This window comes from Gallus gallus, chromosome 8 (genome assembly GCF_016699485.2).
Source record: "Gallus gallus isolate bGalGal1 chromosome 8, bGalGal1.mat.broiler.GRCg7b, whole genome shotgun sequence".
NCBI classification, from domain to species: domain Eukaryota; kingdom Metazoa; phylum Chordata; class Aves; order Galliformes; family Phasianidae; genus Gallus; species Gallus gallus.
This window is the reverse complement of record NC_052539.1, coordinates 8,778,348-8,798,942: the sequence shown is the minus strand read 5'-3', so window position 1 is coordinate 8,798,942 and position 20,595 is coordinate 8,778,348. Positions and strand designations below refer to the sequence as shown.

The window sequence follows — 20,595 nt, the reverse complement described above, 5'->3', positions numbered from 1 at the left end:
TCACCTCGCCAGATGAGGAACCAGAAATGCTTGGTGGCACACTGGCTGCCTCAGCAGCTTCTTCCTCACAGTTGTCTTCCCATTCTTCATCCACACCCTCCACTGTATCAGGGCAAAACCAGGAAGGCGTGGGCATCTCTCAGCCATCACTGCAGTGTCCCTGGCATCCAGCATGCTGTGATCAGTGCTGGCATCACTGGCAGCGTTGTCGGTGGTCTCTCCCTGTGCATATTTAATTCTAACATTCTTGCTCGCGGCAAGGCGTGGCTCGCAGGGCACCGCTGGGTCCCCTCTTCCCGCTTCCCCCGGGCATCTCCATGGCCGCCACCGGACCTTTCCCAGCGACGCCATCGCTGTCGCTGACGGGCTCGCCCCCGGCTGCGCTGCGGCCGTTGAACCGGCTGGAAACGGCCGCGTCCGGCACGGAGCGGCCCCCGCCCTCGTCTCAGTGCCCGGCCTGGCCAAGTACACCCGGCCCAAGCGCCGGTCCGCACCTCAGTCCTGTCTTGGTGTTGCAGCTCTCCAGGACCCGTGTAGAGCTCGGATGTGCCGCGCTCTGTGGAGGAGCCCGCGCCGGAGCAGGCGGGCGTGGCCTGAAGGACTGAGGCTGCAGTCTGTGGAGAGCCGCCTCAGGAGCGGAGTGCGGGACACAGCTGAGCCCCGTCGCAGGGCCTGAAGTAGCTGCAGGACCTGCCTCAGGAGCTGCAGTAACTGCAGGGCCTGCCACAGAATAGTGGTGGGAAGGTTCAACCTCTACGTCCATATCACCAGCATCTGCCCCTGATGCGGGACAACAGAACAGAAATGGAGGCTTTCCTTTCGTAGCAGACCTCGTGCTACTGAGATTCTGATCTGCTAACAATCCACAAAGAGAATCAAATGTTTACAAGCCTCAAGTGGATCAGCTTTACAGTGGAGGCTCATGCCTAGGGAGCGTTTTTAGAGGGTCCAAATCACAGTAAAAAAACCAAAGGAAAGTAGGAATGTGAAGGAGAGCGAAGCAGCCCTCCCAGCCCCGCTCTCCCCCACCCCCCAGCAGCGCGGCAGCTCTGATGTGGGTGGGCAGAGTGAGGAGTGCGGGCACCCCTCCATGCATACAAAGGCGGGCCGCAGGGGGCGCAGCCAACAGGACACACAGCCGTTAGTGCTGGCAGTTGGTGCTGGCAGTGCTGGCAGTGCGGGCAGTTGGTGCTGGCAGTGCTGGCAGTGCAGGCAGGTTCCCCGGCGGGGGTTTAGGTTGGATATCTGGAAATACTGTTTGCAGAATGGGTTGTTAACCCCTGAAGAGGCTCCCCAGGGAAGTGGTTGAGTCACCATGCCTGAATGTGTTTCAAATCCATTAGGATGCGGTGCTCAGGGACGTGATTTAGTGGAGGGTTGTTAGAGTTAGGGTAGTATGGTTATAGGTCGTGGCTGGACTTGATGATCCTGAAGGTCTTTTCCAACCTGAGCATTTATATGATTTTACTGATTCTACGGCAAATCAGATGCCTCAGCTCAACATAACATCAGCGGGAACTGGTTTGGGCTACCCCCTCCTGAAAAGATTGGAAATGTACAGCGAGAATGACTTCGTCCTTCATCTGATGACCACCAGAGGTGTTATTTCTGCCCACGTCCTTGGGCTGCAATTAATATTTATACGCTATGCCTTTAAATACGTTGTCGCTGCTTCTCTCGGTGTGCATGTTTGGTGGGAACCTTCTGCCATGCACCCAGCGCTGTAATAAAGGGAATACCTGCTTGTCATAGCTCACTGACGAGTCGAGTTCCTTTGTTGGTTTTCTCAGCTTCAGTTGGCGAGCCAGGCAGGAGACTCTCGGCTCAACTGTGGGAGCCTCTGAGAGGAGGAGTCCCTGGGCCCACCGGCAGCTTGTCCGGGAGGGACTCCAACTCTCAGGTGGATCACCATGGGAGCACACAAGAGCCTCTGGGTACAGGTATTCCCCGCCCTTTCTCTGCTTCTATTCCGTTCTGCTCTTTGGTGAAGTGGTGAAGGCCTCTGGGGAAAGCACTGGTGCGTCGGCTGGGGCAACGCAGAGTGTGCGGCAGTGAAACTTTGTATCGGCCCGGGAGGCATCGGATGGGTAATTGATTTCAGCATGGGAGAGAAACCGTGAGTCTGCCGGAAAGTTGACGGGGGTAAGGCCCTGGCATAGTGGTGGTGCTGGGGAAGACATTTACAGGAGGGATAAAGCAAGTCACTTGTAACACTGTACTGCCAGGCGGGGCAGTAAATGTCTGGGCCGTGTTTCTTTTTCTTGCTTATAGGAACTGTATTAGTGGTTGTCACCGTCTGTCTTTGTAATTGTTAAAGGTTCGTGTTGCAAAACTGTTACTTGTGGAATTCCATTCCCTGTTTAAAATATTCTTGTCTGGCTGGGGGACGTTGGTTAAGACTCTTGCCCAGGGAACTTTGGTGTTCCCGTGCCCCGGGGAAGGAGGTGGACTCGACTACCCAGCAAAACGCAAAGGATTTTCACCCAACACTTAAGACTGGCCAGGGTAACCAGTTGTTATGGATGAGGAGTGCCTAAAGAACTTCCAAAAAGGACCACTCTGGGTTGTGTTTTGGCTCCCTGAAGAAACGTCACCGATGAGCCAGGGGGAACAGTGGATAAGAAACCGGGAACATAAGTGAACGTAAATGAAGTTACAGGACCAGTTTTTGTAACTGAGTATTCTAATTGTGCGAGTGAGCACTGAGTGTCCGTGGAAGCTGAAGAACTGTACTGTTTGATTTGTGGGTTTTGAAGGGAGTGGGACAAAATGTTTGGACGGTATATGGAAGTAATTGTTGATGGTACGTGGAAGTGCAGTGGAGAGCACGAATAGTGGGACTGTGGAAAAAACGGCAGCAGGGTTAAGGAAAAACAGCGAGTTTGAGATATGAGAGCTTGTGATCTGCACCGGGTGCCGGCACGAGAGCACATGCCCTGCACCGCACCCCCCACCGCCTCCACCGCCGCGGCTGTAAGCAGAACTCTGGGAGTGAGAGAGAGAGCTGGGGCCGGAGACTCCTGCTGTCAACAGCGCGTTACTTGTGAACGGGGCGGGGAGGGGACGGGACGGGACGGGACGGGACGGGACGTTAGAAGCCTCCATCTGCAGAGACATAGGAAACCCGACATCGCAGTGTTGGCACTGGAAGCCTCCGGAGGGAAGGAGGCAAAACTGAAATAAAACGCTGTTAGTTTCTGCAACGCTTGGAAAGTGAGAAAGGTTTGAGAAAGACACGGGCTGAGGAAGGCAAAGATGAGCAAGGCGTAACAGGGATGTCAGGAACAAGGAGGGAGGTGAGGGATCTGGGAAAACTGATTGAGGAACAGAGGTAGCAAGGAAACTGGGAAGAGCAACAGCAGCTGCTACTGTTGCTGCGCCAGAGCAGGGCCCTAGGACCCAGAGATCCCCTCGGGAAGAGGCGGGGGGCGGGGGGGGCTGGAACGGCCCAGGGAGGGTTCCACCCCCATTGGGCAGAAAGCAGCGTGCAGATATCAGGGAAGCAGGGCATTGGTGGAGAAGCTGTCCCAAGCTAAGGGGGAGGGAAACGCCTCTGATCACAAAAGCTGAGTGATGGGAACCTGGGATACCCTAGCAGAGCCACTGGTTAAATTGCAGCTAGGCGAACAGGGTAAAGAGGTTAATTTGCTGGTGGTTAAATTGCAGCTAGGCGAACAAGGTAAAGAGGTTAATTTTCTGGTGGATACAGGGACCTCTCACTCTGTGCCACATCAAGAATGATTACCCATAGATGCTGATTTTGTAACAGCAGTAGGAGCTACTGGCCAACCAGAAAAAGCTTACTTTCTGAGAGCAATTAAGTACAGCCTGAGCAAACAAATAGGCATACATACATTCTCGTGCACGTCAGGTTCTCCAAGACCGTTACTCGGGCAAGACTTATTAGAACAACTGGATGTAGAGATCAAATTCAGCGAAGAAAAATAATTGGAGCTAAGTGTCAGGCAAGACCAACTGACTGAAAGTTTTAAGTCTGGCATTAACAAAAACTGGGAAAAGCAATGTTGTACCCCCAGAAGTTACGGAAATCCTAAATCAGGTATACCCAGGAGCGCGGGCATCAGGGATGCCCGGCAGAGCCCTAAAGGCGGGCTGTTAGAAGTGAAGTTACAGGCAGGACGCCAGCCCAGTCAGGGTAGAGCAGTGGCCTTTTGAGGATAGAAGACTGTAGGAGGACGGGAGAAAAAATGGGTAACTTTTTGAAGTTCGGATTAGTAATTGAACGTGAATCCAAATACCACAGCCCCGTCTTGGCGGTGAAAATCGGATGGCAAAAGCTATTGTTTGGCACAAGATTTGAGGGCAATCAATAGAATCGCTGAAGATACACACCTAGTGGTGGCAAATCCGTACACTTTATTAACTCAATTAAGGAATGAGTAGGTGGGGTTTACCTTCTGGATCTGAAGGACGCCTTTTCTGCCTCGTTTTGCCACAGAAAGTCTGAAGTCATTTGCCTTTGAATAGGAAAACCCCAGTATGGGGAGAAAAGACTTAGTTAACCTGGACAGTGTTATCCACGGTTGTAAGAACAGCCCAATGATTTTTGAGAACCGGTCAGCTTGTGAGCTCGGGGCTGGGATTCCTCCATCCCGAGGAGGAACTTTACTGCCGTACGTGGATGCCACAGTAACAAAAGAGGCCTGTGTACAGTGGACTGTGAGTTTGCTGAATTTCTTGGTTTAAATGGCTGTCAAGTTTCTCAACAGAGAGCCCAAGTGATCCAAGAGAAGGAAGAAAGCAATTTGCCGAACGCCCAGAGCACCGACACGGGGCTACCTCCGAGCCGGCAGCGAGTGAGTGAGTGAGTGACTGCTTGGAGACTGTCCGTGCCAGTCGGCCAGAGCTACAGGAGGCACCACTGGACAGCGCTAAGGACTCCTGAATTCATCAACAGAAGCAGTTTTGCGAGACAAGGAAACTGTAAGGCAGGATATGCAGTAACTGCTACTGACAAGGTAGTCGAAGCACAACCTTTACCAGTGCACGCCCACGCTCTCTGCACTTGCTGGCACCACCAACACAGGGATCCAACTGCCCTCTGCTCTCATCCCAGTAGCTGCACTCAGACACCAAACATGCGTGAGCACACGGATCAGACAGCACTCAGCCAGGACAGAATAAAGATGACATTTGATCAGAATTCAACATCTACAAGATCGAGTATGTCATCTCTGGGAGCTGCCTGTCCTGGACATGCAAGGTTCCCTGAGGTCTTGGGGCAATCACCTGGATGCCAACACTGCCCCTTCAGCAACAGCTGTCCCAAATGTTTCAGAATTGACCGCTGCCCTACAGGAACAGGCTCCCCCCTTTCTGCCTGCTGTTGGTGTCTAAGACAGGCTTTTACGGTCCCCTTGAGGAAGGCAGAGGACAAGCAGTTTGCATTTCCTTTGCTGGGAGTGCAGTACAGATTCACCTGATTACCCCAGGGGTACAAACACTCACCCACTCTGGTGCACAGAGTGTAGGCACAGAGGCTGGAGAAGGTTGCCTTGCAACACAGTGTCCGGGTTTGTCTGTATACCGATGACATCCTCGTATGGGAGAATGATCATGTCAACGTAGGGAATACCCAAGCCTACGCAGTGTGACACCTGAGGAGCCCCAGTCCAGCCGGGACACTCCTGCTCTCCTCTAGGTCGTGCTCTCACCCCTACAGACACACCGGCACTCTCCCACCACGGCTGCCCCTTTCAGAGACCCTCACCCCTTCATCGCAGGCCACCTCACACACACACCAGCTCAGCCAGATCACACTTTGCAAGCAAGAAATCACTCTGCCTTGCACGCCAATGCTCTCTGCGCTTGCTGGCATCACCGACACAGGGATCCATTGCCCTGTGCTCTGACCCCGGGAGCTGCACTCACAGACCAAACGTGCACGGAGCAGGCAGCACTCAGCCAGGATAGAATAAAGATAACATTTAATCAGAATTCTACATCTACAGGATCAGTCTTCCGTCTCTGGGAGCTGCCTGGTGTTTGCAGCCTCATGCCTCTCCTCTCGCTGTCCCCTGATGCAGCTGCAGGTGAAAACCCTGCGCAGAGCCCGAAGCGCCATCCTGACGACAGCTGGCATCCGGCGGCGAGCCGCCGCGTGTGGTGCGGCAGCGGTACCTGTGGGGGACAGAGAGCTGTAGGCAAGGGGCAGAGGCAAGGCCCCGCCTGCCACCCACCACCGTGGAATTTCCCTGGGAGGACTGGGCTGGACGTGGCAGGGCATGGAACGCTGCCAGCCTCCGTGCCACTTGGTGGGCCATCTGAGCTCGGCAGGGCCCTCCCTGGGATGGCTTTCTGCCTGAGGACGCACCTGGGCCTTCCTCCGGTGCGTCTCTGAAGCACACGGAGCTCTGTGCACCTTCTCCAGTCTCTGCAGAAACCTGTGTGGAGAGAACAAAAGCACGCTCGCGTATGCCACTGCCTGGCGATGGATGGTGTGGGTGCCAGGGTCCCAGGGACGGGATTCCCTTCCCAGGCCCCTTTGCTTGAAGGCAAGGCAGGGGTAACAGAAGGGTTCTCCACCCTCATGCATGGAGCTGGCTGGAAAGGAGACAGCACCAGCCATCTCCCCACAGCGCACACTCCAGGCACCGCTCCTGCCTCTGCCTCGATTTCACGCGTGGTACCAGCCACGTGTGCCTTGCTCACCTCGTGCTGAGGGCCCACATCTGCTCCCTCACACGCTGACACATGCTCCTCAGGCCTGGGATCTGCAGCCACAGATGACGCTGAAGACGTGGACTCCACCTCAGCAGATGAATCATCAGATGTGCTGGGTGTGACGCTGACTGCCTCTGATGCAGCATCTTCCTCAGAGTCACACTCCCAGTCATCCTCCACAGCCTCCAGCGGTGAAGGGCAAAGACAGGAGGGCGGGTGCGTGCCCTTATCTGTCACTGCAGCGTCTCTGGCATCCTGCATGCCCTCAGCAGTGCTGACAGCACTGTCGCTGTCATCGCTGGACTCCTCCTGCACAACTGACAGTCTAGGAGACCACACTCGGGAGTCACCAGAGTCAGGAAACCGGACAGCAGCCCGTGATGTCTTGGGCCGGATGCCCGGCATGCCCTGAGCAGTGCCAGCAGTATTGAAAGCATCGCCTCTTGCCTGGAGCCTTTGCTGCCTGGGGCTTCTCACGTTCCTTGGCCAGGAAATATCCCAGTGTGACAACATCCGCTCGTTTCTGTCCTGCTCACGAATTCTCCGCAGTGCTGGGATCATAGGAGAGCACCCATAGGTCTCCCTGTTGATCTCTCTGGGATCTTGGAGTCTCCGTGCTTCTCCCAGACCTTGTCCGGAGGACTCAGGCATGGCCACAGCCGGCTCTTCTCTTGCTCCTCCCTCAGACACTGACAAGGGGAGTGATGCTCCATCAGCCTCCTCTGCAGAGCTTGCAGCCTCAGGAGAATCTGAGCTTTCTGCATCTTCCAGCACTGATGCGGGCAGAGGCTCAAGGTGTCCTGCAGGCCCGGGACCAGCATCCAGAAGAGACGGTGAACACACAGCGTGTGCCTCATCAGATGGGGAAAGAGATGCAGCCTGCAGGGTGCCAGATGACTGTCCTGCCATTTCTATCCCAGCAGTCTCTTCCAGCTCTAGCTGTGAATCCTGGGCTGTGACATCCCTGGCTGGGGAATCATCAGAAGCAGAAAACTGGCCCTCAGCCCTCGATGTCACACTGCAGGCTCTCAGTGTGCCCAGAGCACTGTCAGCTGCATTGGCACCGTCTTCTGCTGCTTGGGGCCTTAGCAGCTGGGGCACACTCATGCTGTTTGGCCAGGATGTGTTCCAGCTGGAGCGCATCTGGTCCTTCCTCGCCTCATCCCGGATTCTCCGGATTGCTGGGTGAACTGGAGGATATCCATACACCTCCCCGTACGCCTCTCCGGGATCTTGCAATCTCTGTGCTTCTCCCAGAGATTGGTTGGAGAATTCAGGCGTGGTGGTAGCTGTTTCTTCTCCCTCCCATGGTCTCCAGAAACGTGGCGCCGCATTGGTCTCCTCTGGAAAGTATTCAGCCTTGGAAGAAGTTGAGCTTTCCCCATCTTCAGGACCTGTTACGGGCAAAGGCTGAAGGTGTCCTCCAGGCCCAGGGTCTGCAGCCAGAAGAGAAGCTGAACACGTGGGGTCTTCCTCATCTGATGAGGCAAGAGACGCGCTCCACAGTTGCCCGGATGACCATCCTGTGGATTCCTTCTCAGCAGCCTCTTCCAACACTTGCAGCTCCGTCTGCACTCCAACATCCCTGGTTCGGGAACCACCAGGGGCAGGAACCTGACCCTCAGCCCTCGATGTCGCGGAGCATACGCCCGGTTTTCCCTGAGCAGTGTTGGCAGCACTGGCACCGTCGTCTGCTGCTTGGGGCACGAGAAGCCTGGGCACGCTCACAGACTTTGCCGAGCACGTGTCGCAACTGCACGGCATCTCTGGTGGTTGCTGAGGTCTTGGGGCAAGTACTGGGAGTCTGCTGCCTCTAATGCCCATGGCACGTGCGCTGCCTCTTGCAGAAGGTGTGCAAGAGGCTGCTGCTTGCAGAGCAGGCAGCTTACGGGCATTAGAAGATGCTGCCGCACGCCAGGGTGCAGCTGCCGGCATCCGTGCCTGCCTTAAGCGAGGCAGCAGGGGTGGCTGAGGCTGTCTCCTTTGCCCACTGGCACTGCCGCAGGTCACCGACAGCGTGAACTCCCACCCGCCCGCCTGCAAGAGAAGCCGAGGAGAAACACCGAGTGAGCGCGGTCGTTCCCGCTCACGCTCCACGGAGCACCGAGGGCAGCGCTCAGCCCGCGGGCGGCTGCCGCCCCGCCCCCCACAGCCGAACCGGCAGAGGGCGGTCCCCACGCGACGCGACGTTCGGCCCCGTCCCCCTCGGGCTCCGTACCTGTGCGCTGCGGCTCCCGGAGGTCCGCGAGCTCTCCGGGCCGGGCAGCGGCGGCAGACGGACGCCGTGGAGGGACGAGCCCGGGCTGCGGCTGCCCGGCGGCACCGCTCGCGGCGTCGTGCGGCCCACCTGTGGGAAGAAGGAGGCGTGGGATGGAGGTGGCGAAGTCGCCACCGGCGTCCCCCGCGGCAGCGACTTCGGAGGCCGCCGGCGGCCCGGCCGAGCCCGGACCGGCTGCTCTCCGCCTGTGGCAGCGGAGCGGCCGGGCCCGCCCGGGCCTCGTTCGTCGCGGCAGTCAGCCGCGCGCCAGGGCGTCCCCCGGCCAGAGGCGCCCAGGGCGCACCGCCTCACCCCGCTGCCGCGCCCTCCCTCCGCCTCCCTCCCCGGCCCGCACCTGCCGGCGGTCCTGCACGCGTGGCAGCCCTGTGTCGGGCTGGGAGTCGTCCTTCTTCTCCCGCTCCTCGCTCATCTCCGCGTCCTCGCACAGACAGGCACAGACGCGAGCACCCAGGGGAGCTGCTGCCTCCTCACGGAGCCGCTCTCCTGAGAGTGAGCGGCACTCTCCCGAGGGGACCCTGGCCCCTCAACGCAGCCCCGCGTCACAGTGGCCTTTGGGCACGATGCCGGCCCGCGTCACAAAGCCCCGGCGGCTGCCACAGCCCCCCGTGGCAGCCCTCCTACGCGTGCCTGGGCAGCCGTCTGCCTGGGGCCCAGCGTCGTCCTGATGACGCCGGGCCACCAGCGGCGAGTCGCAGCGTGCGGGGGACAGAGGGCTGTAGGCAAGGGGCAGAGGCAAGGCCCTGCCTGCCACCCACCACCACGGAACTTCCCTGGGAGGACTGGGCTGGACATGGCAGAGCACGGAACGCCGCCAGCCTCCGTGCCACTCGGTGGGCCGGCCAGGCTCGGCAGGCCCCTCCCTGGGATGAGTCTCCACTTAGTGACACAGCGGGGCCATCCTCTGGCGCACCTCTGAAGCAGCCGGAGCTCTGTGCATCTCCTCTGCCCTCTGCAGAAACCTGTGTGGGGACAGCAAAACCACAGCCCTGTAGGCTCCTGGCCAGCAGCACTCCAGGTGCCAGGGTCCCCGGGAAGAGGGATACCTCCCTCCTGGCATGTCAAACGTGCCCCTCACATGAAGGCAAGCCAGGTGTTATGGAGGGGATGCCCACCCTTGTGCATGGAGCTGGCTGGGAAGGAGACAGCACCCCCACATCTCCCCACAGTGCAAGCTCCAGCACAGCTCCTGCCTGGGCCTTCATTTCACACCTGGTGAAATGGACTGTCCTGTCCTGGACATGCAAGGTTCCCTGAGGTCTTGGGGCAATCCACATGGACTTTCCTCACCTTGTGCTTGTGATTGCCTGCAGTTTCTGCTCCTTTGCATGCAGGTGAATGTCCCTTGGGTCCGGGTTCTGCAGCCACAGGGGAAGCTGAAGGCGCGGTCTTCACCTCGCCAGATGAGGAACCAGAAATGCTTGGTGGCACACTGGCTGCCTCAGCAGCTTCTTCCTCACAGTTGTCTTCCCATTCTTCATCCACACCCTCCACTGTATCAGGGCAAAACCAGGAAGGCGTGGGCATCTCTCAGCCATCACTGCAGTGTCCCTGGCATCCAGCATGCTGTGATCAGTGCTGGCATCACTGGCAGCGTTGTCGGTGGTCTCTCCCTGTGCATATTTAATTCTAACATTCTTGCTCGCGGCAAGGCGTGGCTCGCAGGGCACCGCTGGGTCCCCTCTTCCCGCTTCCCCCGGGCATCTCCATGGCCGCCACCGGACCTTTCCCAGCGACGCCATCGCTGTCGCTGACGGGCTCGCCCCCGGCTGCGCTGCGGCCGTTGAACCGGCTGGAAACGGCCGCGTCCGGCACGGAGCGGCCCCCGCCCTCGTCTCAGTGCCCGGCCTGGCCAAGTACACCCGGCCCAAGCGCCGGTCCGCACCTCAGTCCTGTCTTGGTGTTGCAGCTCTCCAGGACCCGTGTAGAGCTCGGATGTGCCGCGCTCTGTGGAGGAGCCCGCGCCGGAGCAGGCGGGCGTGGCCTGAAGGACTGAGGCTGCAGTCTGTGGAGAGCCGCCTCAGGAGCGGAGTGCGGGACACAGCTGAGCCCCGTCGCAGGGCCTGAAGTAGCTGCAGGACCTGCCTCAGGAGCTGCAGTAACTGCAGGGCCTGCCACAGAATAGTGGTGGGAAGGTTCAACCTCTACGTCCATATCACCAGCATCTGCCCCTGATGCGGGACAACAGAACAGAAATGGAGGCTTTCCTTTCGTAGCAGACCTCGTGCTACTGAGATTCTGATCTGCTAACAATCCACAAAGAGAATCAAATGTTTACAAGCCTCAAGTGGATCAGCTTTACAGTGGAGGCTCATGCCTAGGGAGCGTTTTTAGAGGGTCCAAATCACAGTAAAAAAACCAAAGGAAAGTAGGAATGTGAAGGAGAGCGAAGCAGCCCTCCCAGCCCCGCTCTCCCCCACCCCCCAGCAGCGCGGCAGCTCTGATGTGGGTGGGCAGAGTGAGGAGTGCGGGCACCCCTCCATGCATACAAAGGCGGGCCGCAGGGGGCGCAGCCAACAGGACACACAGCCGTTAGTGCTGGCAGTTGGTGCTGGCAGTGCTGGCAGTGCGGGCAGTTGGTGCTGGCAGTGCTGGCAGTGCAGGCAGGTTCCCCGGCGGGGGTTTAGGTTGGATATCTGGAAATACTGTTTGCAGAATGGGTTGTTAACCCCTGAAGAGGCTCCCCAGGGAAGTGGTTGAGTCACCATGCCTGAATGTGTTTCAAATCCATTAGGATGCGGTGCTCAGGGACGTGATTTAGTGGAGGGTTGTTAGAGTTAGGGTAGTATGGTTATAGGTCGTGGCTGGACTTGATGATCCTGAAGGTCTTTTCCAACCTGAGCATTTATATGATTTTACTGATTCTACGGCAAATCAGATGCCTCAGCTCAACATAACATCAGCGGGAACTGGTTTGGGCTACCCCCTCCTGAAAAGATTGGAAATGTACAGCGAGAATGACTTCGTCCTTCATCTGATGACCACCAGAGGTGTTATTTCTGCCCACGTCCTTGGGCTGCAATTAATATTTATACGCTATGCCTTTAAATACGTTGTCGCTGCTTCTCTCGGTGTGCATGTTTGGTGGGAACCTTCTGCCATGCACCCAGCGCTGTAATAAAGGGAATACCTGCTTGTCATACCTCACTGACGAGTCGAGTTCCTTTGTTGGTTTTCTCAGCTTCAGTTGGCGAGCCAGGCAGGAGACTCTCGGCTCAACTGTGGGAGCCTCTGAGAGGAGGAGTCCCTGGGCCCACCGGCAGCTTGTCCGGGAGGGACTCCAACTCTCAGGTGGATCACCATGGGAGCACACAAGAGCCTCTGGGTACAGGTATTCCCCGCCCTTTCTCTGCTTCTATTCCGTTCTGCTCTTTGGTGAAGTGGTGAAGGCCTCTGGGGAAAGCACTGGTGCGTCGGCTGGGGCAACGCAGAGTGTGCGGCAGTGAAACTTTGTATCGGCCCGGGAGGCATCGGATGGGTAATTGATTTCAGCATGGGAGAGAAACCGTGAGTCTGCCGGAAAGTTGACGGGGGTAAGGCCCTGGCATAGTGGTGGTGCTGGGGAAGACATTTACAGGAGGGATAAAGCAAGTCACTTGTAACACTGTACTGCCAGGCGGGGCAGTAAATGTCTGGGCCGTGTTTCTTTTTCTTGCTTATAGGAACTGTATTAGTGGTTGTCACCGTCTGTCTTTGTAATTGTTAAAGGTTCGTGTTGCAAAACTGTTACTTGTGGAATTCCATTCCCTGTTTAAAATATTCTTGTCTGGCTGGGGGACGTTGGTTAAGACTCTTGCCCAGGGAATTTGGTGTTCCCGTGCCCCGGGGAAGGAGGTGGACTCGACTACCCAGCAAAACGCAAAGGATTTTCACCCAACACTTAAGACTGGCCAGGGTAACCAGTTGTTATGGATGAGGAGTGCCTAAAGAACTTCCAAAAAGGACCACTCTGGGTTGTGTTTTGGCTCCCTGAAGAAACGTCACCGATGAGCCAGGGGGAACAGTGGATAAGAAACCGGGAACATAAGTGAACGTAAATGAAGTTACAGGACCAGTTTTTGTAACTGAGTATTCTAATTGTGCGAGTGAGCACTGAGTGTCCGTGGAAGCTGAAGAACTGTACTGTTTGATTTGTGGGTTTTGAAGGGAGTGGGACAAAATGTTTGGACGGTATATGGAAGTAATTGTTGATGGTACGTGGAAGTGCAGTGGAGAGCACGAATAGTGGGACTGTGGAAAAAACGGCAGCAGGGTTAAGGAAAAACAGCGAGTTTGAGATATGAGAGCTTGTGATCTGCACCGGGTGCCGGCACGAGAGCACATGCCCTGCACCGCACCCCCCACCGCCTCCACCGCCGCGGCTGTAAGCAGAACTCTGGGAGTGAGAGAGAGAGCTGGGGCCGGAGACTCCTGCTGTCAACAGCGCGTTACTTGTGAACGGGGCGGGGAGGGGACGGGACGGGACGGGACGGGACGGGACGGGACGTTAGAAGCCTCCATCTGCAGAGACATAGGAAACCCGACATCGCAGTGTTGGCACTGGAAGCCTCCGGAGGGAAGGAGGCAAAACTGAAATAAAACGCTGTTAGTTTCTGCAACGCTTGGAAAGTGAGAAAGGTTTGAGAAAGACACGGGCTGAGGAAGGCAAAGATGAGCAAGGCGTAACAGGGATGTCAGGAACAAGGAGGGAGGTGAGGGATCTGGGAAAACTGATTGAGGAACAGAGGTAGCAAGGAAACTGGGAAGAGCAACAGCAGCTGCTACTGTTGCTGCGCCAGAGCAGGGCCCTAGGACCCAGAGATCCCCTCGGGAAGAGGCGGGGGGCGGGGGGGGCTGGAACGGCCCAGGGAGGGTTCCACCCCCATTGGGCAGAAAGCAGCGTGCAGATATCAGGGAAGCAGGGCATTGGTGGAGAAGCTGTCCCAAGCTAAGGGGGAGGGAAACGCCTCTGATCACAAAAGCTGAGTGATGGGAACCTGGGATACCCTAGCAGAGCCACTGGTTAAATTGCAGCTAGGCGAACAGGGTAAAGAGGTTAATTTGCTGGTGGTTAAATTGCAGCTAGGCGAACAAGGTAAAGAGGTTAATTTTCTGGTGGATACAGGGACCTCTCACTCTGTGCCACATCAAGAATGATTACCCATAGATGCTGATTTTGTAACAGCAGTAGGAGCTACTGGCCAACCAGAAAAAGCTTACTTTCTGAGAGCAATTAAGTACAGCCTGAGCAAACAAATAGGCATACATACATTCTCGTGCACGTCAGGTTCTCCAAGACCGTTACTCGGGCAAGACTTATTAGAACAACTGGATGTAGAGATCAAATTCAGCGAAGAAAAATAATTGGAGCTAAGTGTCAGGCAAGACCAACTGACTGAAAGTTTTAAGTCTGGCATTAACAAAAACTGGGAAAAGCAATGTTGTACCCCCAGAAGTTACGGAAATCCTAAATCAGGTATACCCAGGAGCGCGGGCATCAGGGATGCCCGGCAGAGCCCTAAAGGCGGGCTGTTAGAAGTGAAGTTACAGGCAGGACGCCAGCCCAGTCAGGGTAGAGCAGTGGCCTTTTGAGGATAGAAGACTGTAGGAGGACGGGAGAAAAAATGGGTAACTTTTTGAAGTTCGGATTAGTAATTGAACGTGAATCCAAATACCACAGCCCCGTCTTGGCGGTGAAAATCGGATGGCAAAAGCTATTGTTTGGCACAAGATTTGAGGGCAATCAATAGAATCGCTGAAGATACACACCTAGTGGTGGCAAATCCGTACACTTTATTAACTCAATTAAGGAATGAGTAGGTGGGGTTTACCTTCTGGATCTGAAGGACGCCTTTTCTGCCTCGTTTTGCCACAGAAAGTCTGAAGTCATTTGCCTTTGAATAGGAAAACCCCAGTATGGGGAGAAAAGACTTAGTTAACCTGGACAGTGTTATCCACGGTTGTAAGAACAGCCCAATGATTTTTGAGAACCGGTCAGCTTGTGAGCTCGGGGCTGGGATTCCTCCATCCCGAGGAGGAACTTTACTGCCGTACGTGGATGCCACAGTAACAAAAGAGGCCTGTGTACAGTGGACTGTGAGTTTGCTGAATTTCTTGGTTTAAATGGCTGTCAAGTTTCTCAACAGAGAGCCCAAGTGATCCAAGAGAAGGAAGAAAGCAATTTGCCGAACGCCCAGAGCACCGACACGGGGCTACCTCCGAGCCGGCAGCGAGTGAGTGAGTGAGTGACTGCTTGGAGACTGTCCGTGCCAGTCGGCCAGAGCTACAGGAGGCACCACTGGACAGCGCTAAGGACTCCTGAATTCATCAACAGAAGCAGTTTTGCGAGACAAGGAAACTGTAAGGCAGGATATGCAGTAACTGCTACTGACAAGGTAGTCGAAGCACAACCTTTACCAGTGCACGCCCACGCTCTCTGCACTTGCTGGCACCACCAACACAGGGATCCAACTGCCCTCTGCTCTCATCCCAGTAGCTGCACTCAGACACCAAACATGCGTGAGCACACGGATCAGACAGCACTCAGCCAGGACAGAATAAAGATGACATTTGATCAGAATTCAACATCTACAAGATCGAGTATGTCATCTCTGGGAGCTGCCTGTCCTGGACATGCAAGGTTCCCTGAGGTCTTGGGGCAATCACCTGGATGCCAACACTGCCCCTTCAGCAACAGCTGTCCCAAATGTTTCAGAATTGACCGCTGCCCTACAGGAACAGGCTCCCCCCTTTCTGCCTGCTGTTGGTGTCTAAGACAGGCTTTTACGGTCCCCTTGAGGAAGGCAGAGGACAAGCAGTTTGCATTTCCTTTGCTGGGAGTGCAGTACAGATTCACCTGATTACCCCAGGGGTACAAACACTCACCCACTCTGGTGCACAGAGTGTAGGCACAGAGGCTGGAGAAGGTTGCCTTGCAACACAGTGTCCGGGTTTGTCTGTATACCGATGACATCCTCGTATGGGAGAATGATCATGTCAACGTAGGGAATACCCAAGCCTACGCAGTGTGACACCTGAGGAGCCCCAGTCCAGCCGGGACACTCCTGCTCTCCTCTAGGTCGTGCTCTCACCCCTACAGACACACCGGCACTCTCCCACCACGGCTGCCCCTTTCAGAGACCCTCACCCCTTCATCGCAGGCCACCTCACACACACACCAGCTCAGCCAGATCACACTTTGCAAGCAAGAAATCACTCTGCCTTGCACGCCAATGCTCTCTGCGCTTGCTGGCATCACCGACACAGGGATCCATTGCCCTGTGCTCTGACCCCGGGAGCTGCACTCACAGACCAAACGTGCACGGAGCAGGCAGCACTCAGCCAGGATAGAATAAAGATAACATTTAATCAGAATTCTACATCTACAGGATCAGTCTTCCGTCTCTGGGAGCTGCCTGGTGTTTGCAGCCTCATGCCTCTCCTCTCGCTGTCCCCTGATGCAGCTGCAGGTGAAAACCCTGCGCAGAGCCCGAAGCGCCATCCTGACGACAGCTGGCATCCGGCGGCGAGCCGCCGCGTGTGGTGCGGCAGCGGTACCTGTGGGGGACAGAGAGCTGTAGGCAAGGGGCAGAGGCAAGGCCCCGCCTGCCACCCACCACCGTGGAATTTCCCTGGGAGGACTGGGCTGGACGTGGCAGGGCATGGAACGCTGCCAGCCTCCGTGCCACTTGGTGGGCCATCTGAGCTCGGCAGGGCCCTCCCTGGGATGGCTTTCTGCCTGAGGACGCACCTGGGCCTTCCTCCGGTGCGTCTCTGAAGCACACGGAGCTCTGTGCACCTTCTCCAGTCTCTGCAGAAACCTGTGTGGAGAGAACAAAAGCACGCTCGCGTATGCCACTGCCTGGCGATGGATGGTGTGGGTGCCAGGGTCCCAGGGACGGGATTCCCTTCCCAGGCCCCTTTGCTTGAAGGCAAGGCAGGGGTAACAGAAGGGTTCTCCACCCTCATGCATGGAGCTGGCTGGAAAGGAGACAGCACCAGCCATCTCCCCACAGCGCACACTCCAGGCACCGCTCCTGCCTCTGCCTCGATTTCACGCGTGGTACCAGCCACGTGTGCCTTGCTCACCTCGTGCTGAGGGCCCACATCTGCTCCCTCACACGCTGACACATGCTCCTCAGGCCTGGGATCTGCAGCCACAGATGACGCTGAAGACGTGGACTCCACCTCAGCAGATGAATCATCAGATGTGCTGGGTGTGACGCTGACTGCCTCTGATGCAGCATCTTCCTCAGAGTCACACTCCCAGTCATCCTCCACAGCCTCCAGCGGTGAAGGGCAAAGACAGGAGGGCGGGTGCGTGCCCTTATCTGTCACTGCAGCGTCTCTGGCATCCTGCATGCCCTCAGCAGTGCTGACAGCACTGTCGCTGTCATCGCTGGACTCCTCCTGCACAACTGACAGTCTAGGAGACCACACTCGGGAGTCACCAGAGTCAGGAAACCGGACAGCAGCCCGTGATGTCTTGGGCCGGATGCCCGGCATGCCCTGAGCAGTGCCAGCAGTATTGAAAGCATCGCCTCTTGCCTGGAGCCTTTGCTGCCTGGGGCTTCTCACGTTCCTTGGCCAGGAAATATCCCAGTGTGACAACATCCGCTCGTTTCTGTCCTGCTCACGAATTCTCCGCAGTGCTGGGATCATAGGAGAGCACCCATAGGTCTCCCTGTTGATCTCTCTGGGATCTTGGAGTCTCCGTGCTTCTCCCAGACCTTGTCCGGAGGACTCAGGCATGGCCACAGCCGGCTCTTCTCTTGCTCCTCCCTCAGACACTGACAAGGGGAGTGATGCTCCATCAGCCTCCTCTGCAGAGCTTGCAGCCTCAGGAGAATCTGAGCTTTCTGCATCTTCCAGCACTGATGCGGGCAGAGGCTCAAGGTGTCCTGCAGGCCCGGGACCAGCATCCAGAAGAGACGGTGAACACACAGCGTGTGCCTCATCAGATGGGGAAAGAGATGCAGCCTGCAGGGTGCCAGATGACTGTCCTGCCATTTCTATCCCAGCAGTCTCTTCCAGCTCTAGCTGTGAATCCTGGGCTGTGACATCCCTGGCTGGGGAATCATCAGAAGCAGAAAACTGGCCCTCAGCCCTCGATGTCACACTGCAGGCTCTCAGTGTGCCCAGAGCACTGTCAGCTGCATTGGCACCGTCTTCTGCTGCTTGGGGCCTTAGCAGCTGGGGCACACTCATGCTGTTTGGCCAGGATGTGTTCCAGCTGGAGCGCATCTGGTCCTTCCTCGCCTCATCCCGGATTCTCCGGATTGCTGGGTGAACTGGAGGATATCCATACACCTCCCCGTACGCCTCTCCGGGATCTTGCAATCTCTGTGCTTCTCCCAGAGATTGGTTGGAGAATTCAGGCGTGGTGGTAGCTGTTTCTTCTCCCTCCCATGGTCTCCAGAAACGTGGCGCCGCATTGGTCTCCTCTGGAAAGTATTCAGCCTTGGAAGAAGTTGAGCTTTCCCCATCTTCAGGACCTGTTACGGGCAAAGGCTGAAGGTGTCCTCCAGGCCCAGGGTCTGCAGCCAGAAGAGAAGCTGAACACGTGGGGTCTTCCTCATCTGATGAGGCAAGAGACGCGCTCCACAGTTGCCCGGATGACCATCCTGTGGATTCCTTCTCAGCAGCCTCTTCCAACACTTGCAGCTCCGTCTGCACTCCAACATCCCTGGTTCGGGAACCACCAGGGGCAGGAACCTGACCCTCAGCCCTCGATGTCGCGGAGCATACGCCCGGTTTTCCCTGAGCAGTGTTGGCAGCACTGGCACCGTCGTCTGCTGCTTGGGGCACGAGAAGCCTGGGCACGCTCACAGACTTTGCCGAGCACGTGTCGCAACTGCACGGCATCTCTGGTGGTTGCTGAGGTCTTGGGGCAAGTACTGGGAGTCTGCTGCCTCTAATGCCCATGGCACGTGCGCTGCCTCTTGCAGAAGGTGTGCAAGAGGCTGCTGCTTGCAGAGCAGGCAGCTTACGGGCATTAGAAGATGCTGCCGCACGCCAGGGTGCAGCTGCCGGCATCCGTGCCTGCCTTAAGCGAGGCAGCAGGGGTGGCTGAGGCTGTCTCCTTTGCCCACTGGCACTGCCGCAGGTCACCGACAGCGTGAACTCCCACCCGCCCGCCTGCAAGAGAAGCCGAGGAGAAACACCGAGTGAGCGCGGTCGTTCCCGCTCACGCTCCACGGAGCACCGAGGGCAGCGCTCAGCCCGCGGGCGGCTGCCGCCCCGCCCCCCACAGCCGAACCGGCAGAGGGCGGTCCCCACGCGACGCGACGTTCGGCCCCGTCCCCCTCGGGCTCCGTACCTGTGCGCTGCGGCTCCCGGAGGTCCGCGAGCTCTCCGGGCCGGGCAGCGGCGGCAGACGGACGCCGTGGAGGGACGAGCCCGGGCTGCGGCTGCCCGGCGGCACCGCTCGCGGCGTCGTGCGGCCCACCTGTGGGAAGAAGGAGGCGTGGGATGGAGGTGGCGAAGTCGCCACCGGCGTCCCCCGCGGCAGCGACTTCGGAGGCCGCCGGCGGCCCGGCCGAGCCCGGACCGGCTGCTCTCCGCCTGTGGCAGCGGAGCGGCCGGGCCCGCCCGGGCCTCGTTCGTCGCGGCAGTCAGCCGCGCGCCAGGGCGTCCCCCGGCCAGAGGCGCCCAGGGCGCACCGCCTCACCCCGCTGCCGCGCCCTCCCTCCGCCTCCCTCCCCGGCCCGCACCTGCCGGCGGTCCTGCACGCGTGGCAGCCCTGTGTCGGGCTGGGAGTCGTCCTTCTTCTCCCGCTCCTCGCTCATCTCCGCGTCCTCGCACAGACAGGCACAGACGCGAGCACCCAGGGGAGCTGCTGCCTCCTCACGGAGCCGCTCTCCTGAGAGTGAGCGGCACTCTCCCGAGGGGACCCTGGCCCCTCAACGCAGCCCCGCGTCACAGTGGCCTTTGGGCACGATGCCGGCCCGCGTCACAAAGCCCCGGCGGCTGCCACAGCCCCCCGTGGCAGCCCTCCTACGCGTGCCTGGGCAGCCGTCTGCCTGGGGCCCAGCGTCGTCCTGATGACGCCGGGCCACCAGCGGCGAGTCGCAGCGTGCGGGGGACAGAGGGCTGTAGGCAAGGGGCAGAGGCAAGGCCCTGCCTGCCACCCACCACCACGGAACTTCCCTGGGAGGACTGGGCTGGACATGGCAGAGCACGGAACGCCGCCAGCCTCCGTGCCACTCGGTGGGCCGGCCAGGCTCGGCAGGCCCCTCCCTGGGATGAGTCTCCACTTAGTGACACAGCGGGGCCATCCTCTGGCGCACCTCTGAAGCAGCCGGAGCTCTGTGCATCTCCTCTGCCCTCTGCAGAAACCTGTGTGGGGACAGCAAAACCACAGCCCTGTAGGCTCCTGGCCAGCAGCACTCCAGGTGCCAGGGTCCCCGGGAAGAGGGATACCTCCCTCCTGGCATGTCAAACGTGCCCCTCACATGAAGGCAAGCCAGGTGTTATGGAGGGGATGCCCACCCTTGTGCATGGAGCTGGCTGGGAAGGAGACAGCACCCCCACATCTCCCCACAGTGCAAGCTCCAGCACAGCTCCTGCCTGGGCCTTCATTTCACACCTGGTGAAATGGACTGTCCTGTCCTGGACATGCAAGGTTCCCTGAGGTCTTGGGGCAATCCACATGGACT

At 57.8% G+C, this 20,595-nt stretch overlaps 2 protein-coding genes across 2 annotated transcripts; both read right to left on the bottom strand.

The window, feature by feature from the left end:
• Positions 1-2,454: 2,454 nt before the first annotated feature.
• Positions 2,455-9,229, bottom strand: LOC121111385. Its single transcript, XM_040704894.1, has 3 exons — positions 6,673-9,229; positions 6,335-6,404; positions 2,455-6,141 (listed from the first exon to the last, which is right to left on the bottom strand). Exons 1-3 carry the CDS (start codon positions 8,617-8,619, stop codon positions 5,975-5,977), a joined length of 2,184 nt encoding a protein of 727 aa, XP_040560828.1. The 5' UTR covers positions 8,620-9,229; the 3' UTR covers positions 2,455-5,974.
• A 4,264-nt stretch (positions 9,230-13,493) lies between these two features.
• LOC121113422 lies at positions 13,494-19,583 on the bottom strand. The gene is made up of 3 exons (XM_040704892.2): positions 17,027-19,583; positions 16,689-16,758; positions 13,494-16,495 (listed from the first exon to the last, which is right to left on the bottom strand). Exons 1-3 carry the CDS (start codon positions 18,971-18,973, stop codon positions 16,329-16,331), a joined length of 2,184 nt encoding a protein of 727 aa, XP_040560826.1. The 5' UTR covers positions 18,974-19,583; the 3' UTR covers positions 13,494-16,328.
• Positions 19,584-20,595: the final 1,012 nt, after the last annotated feature.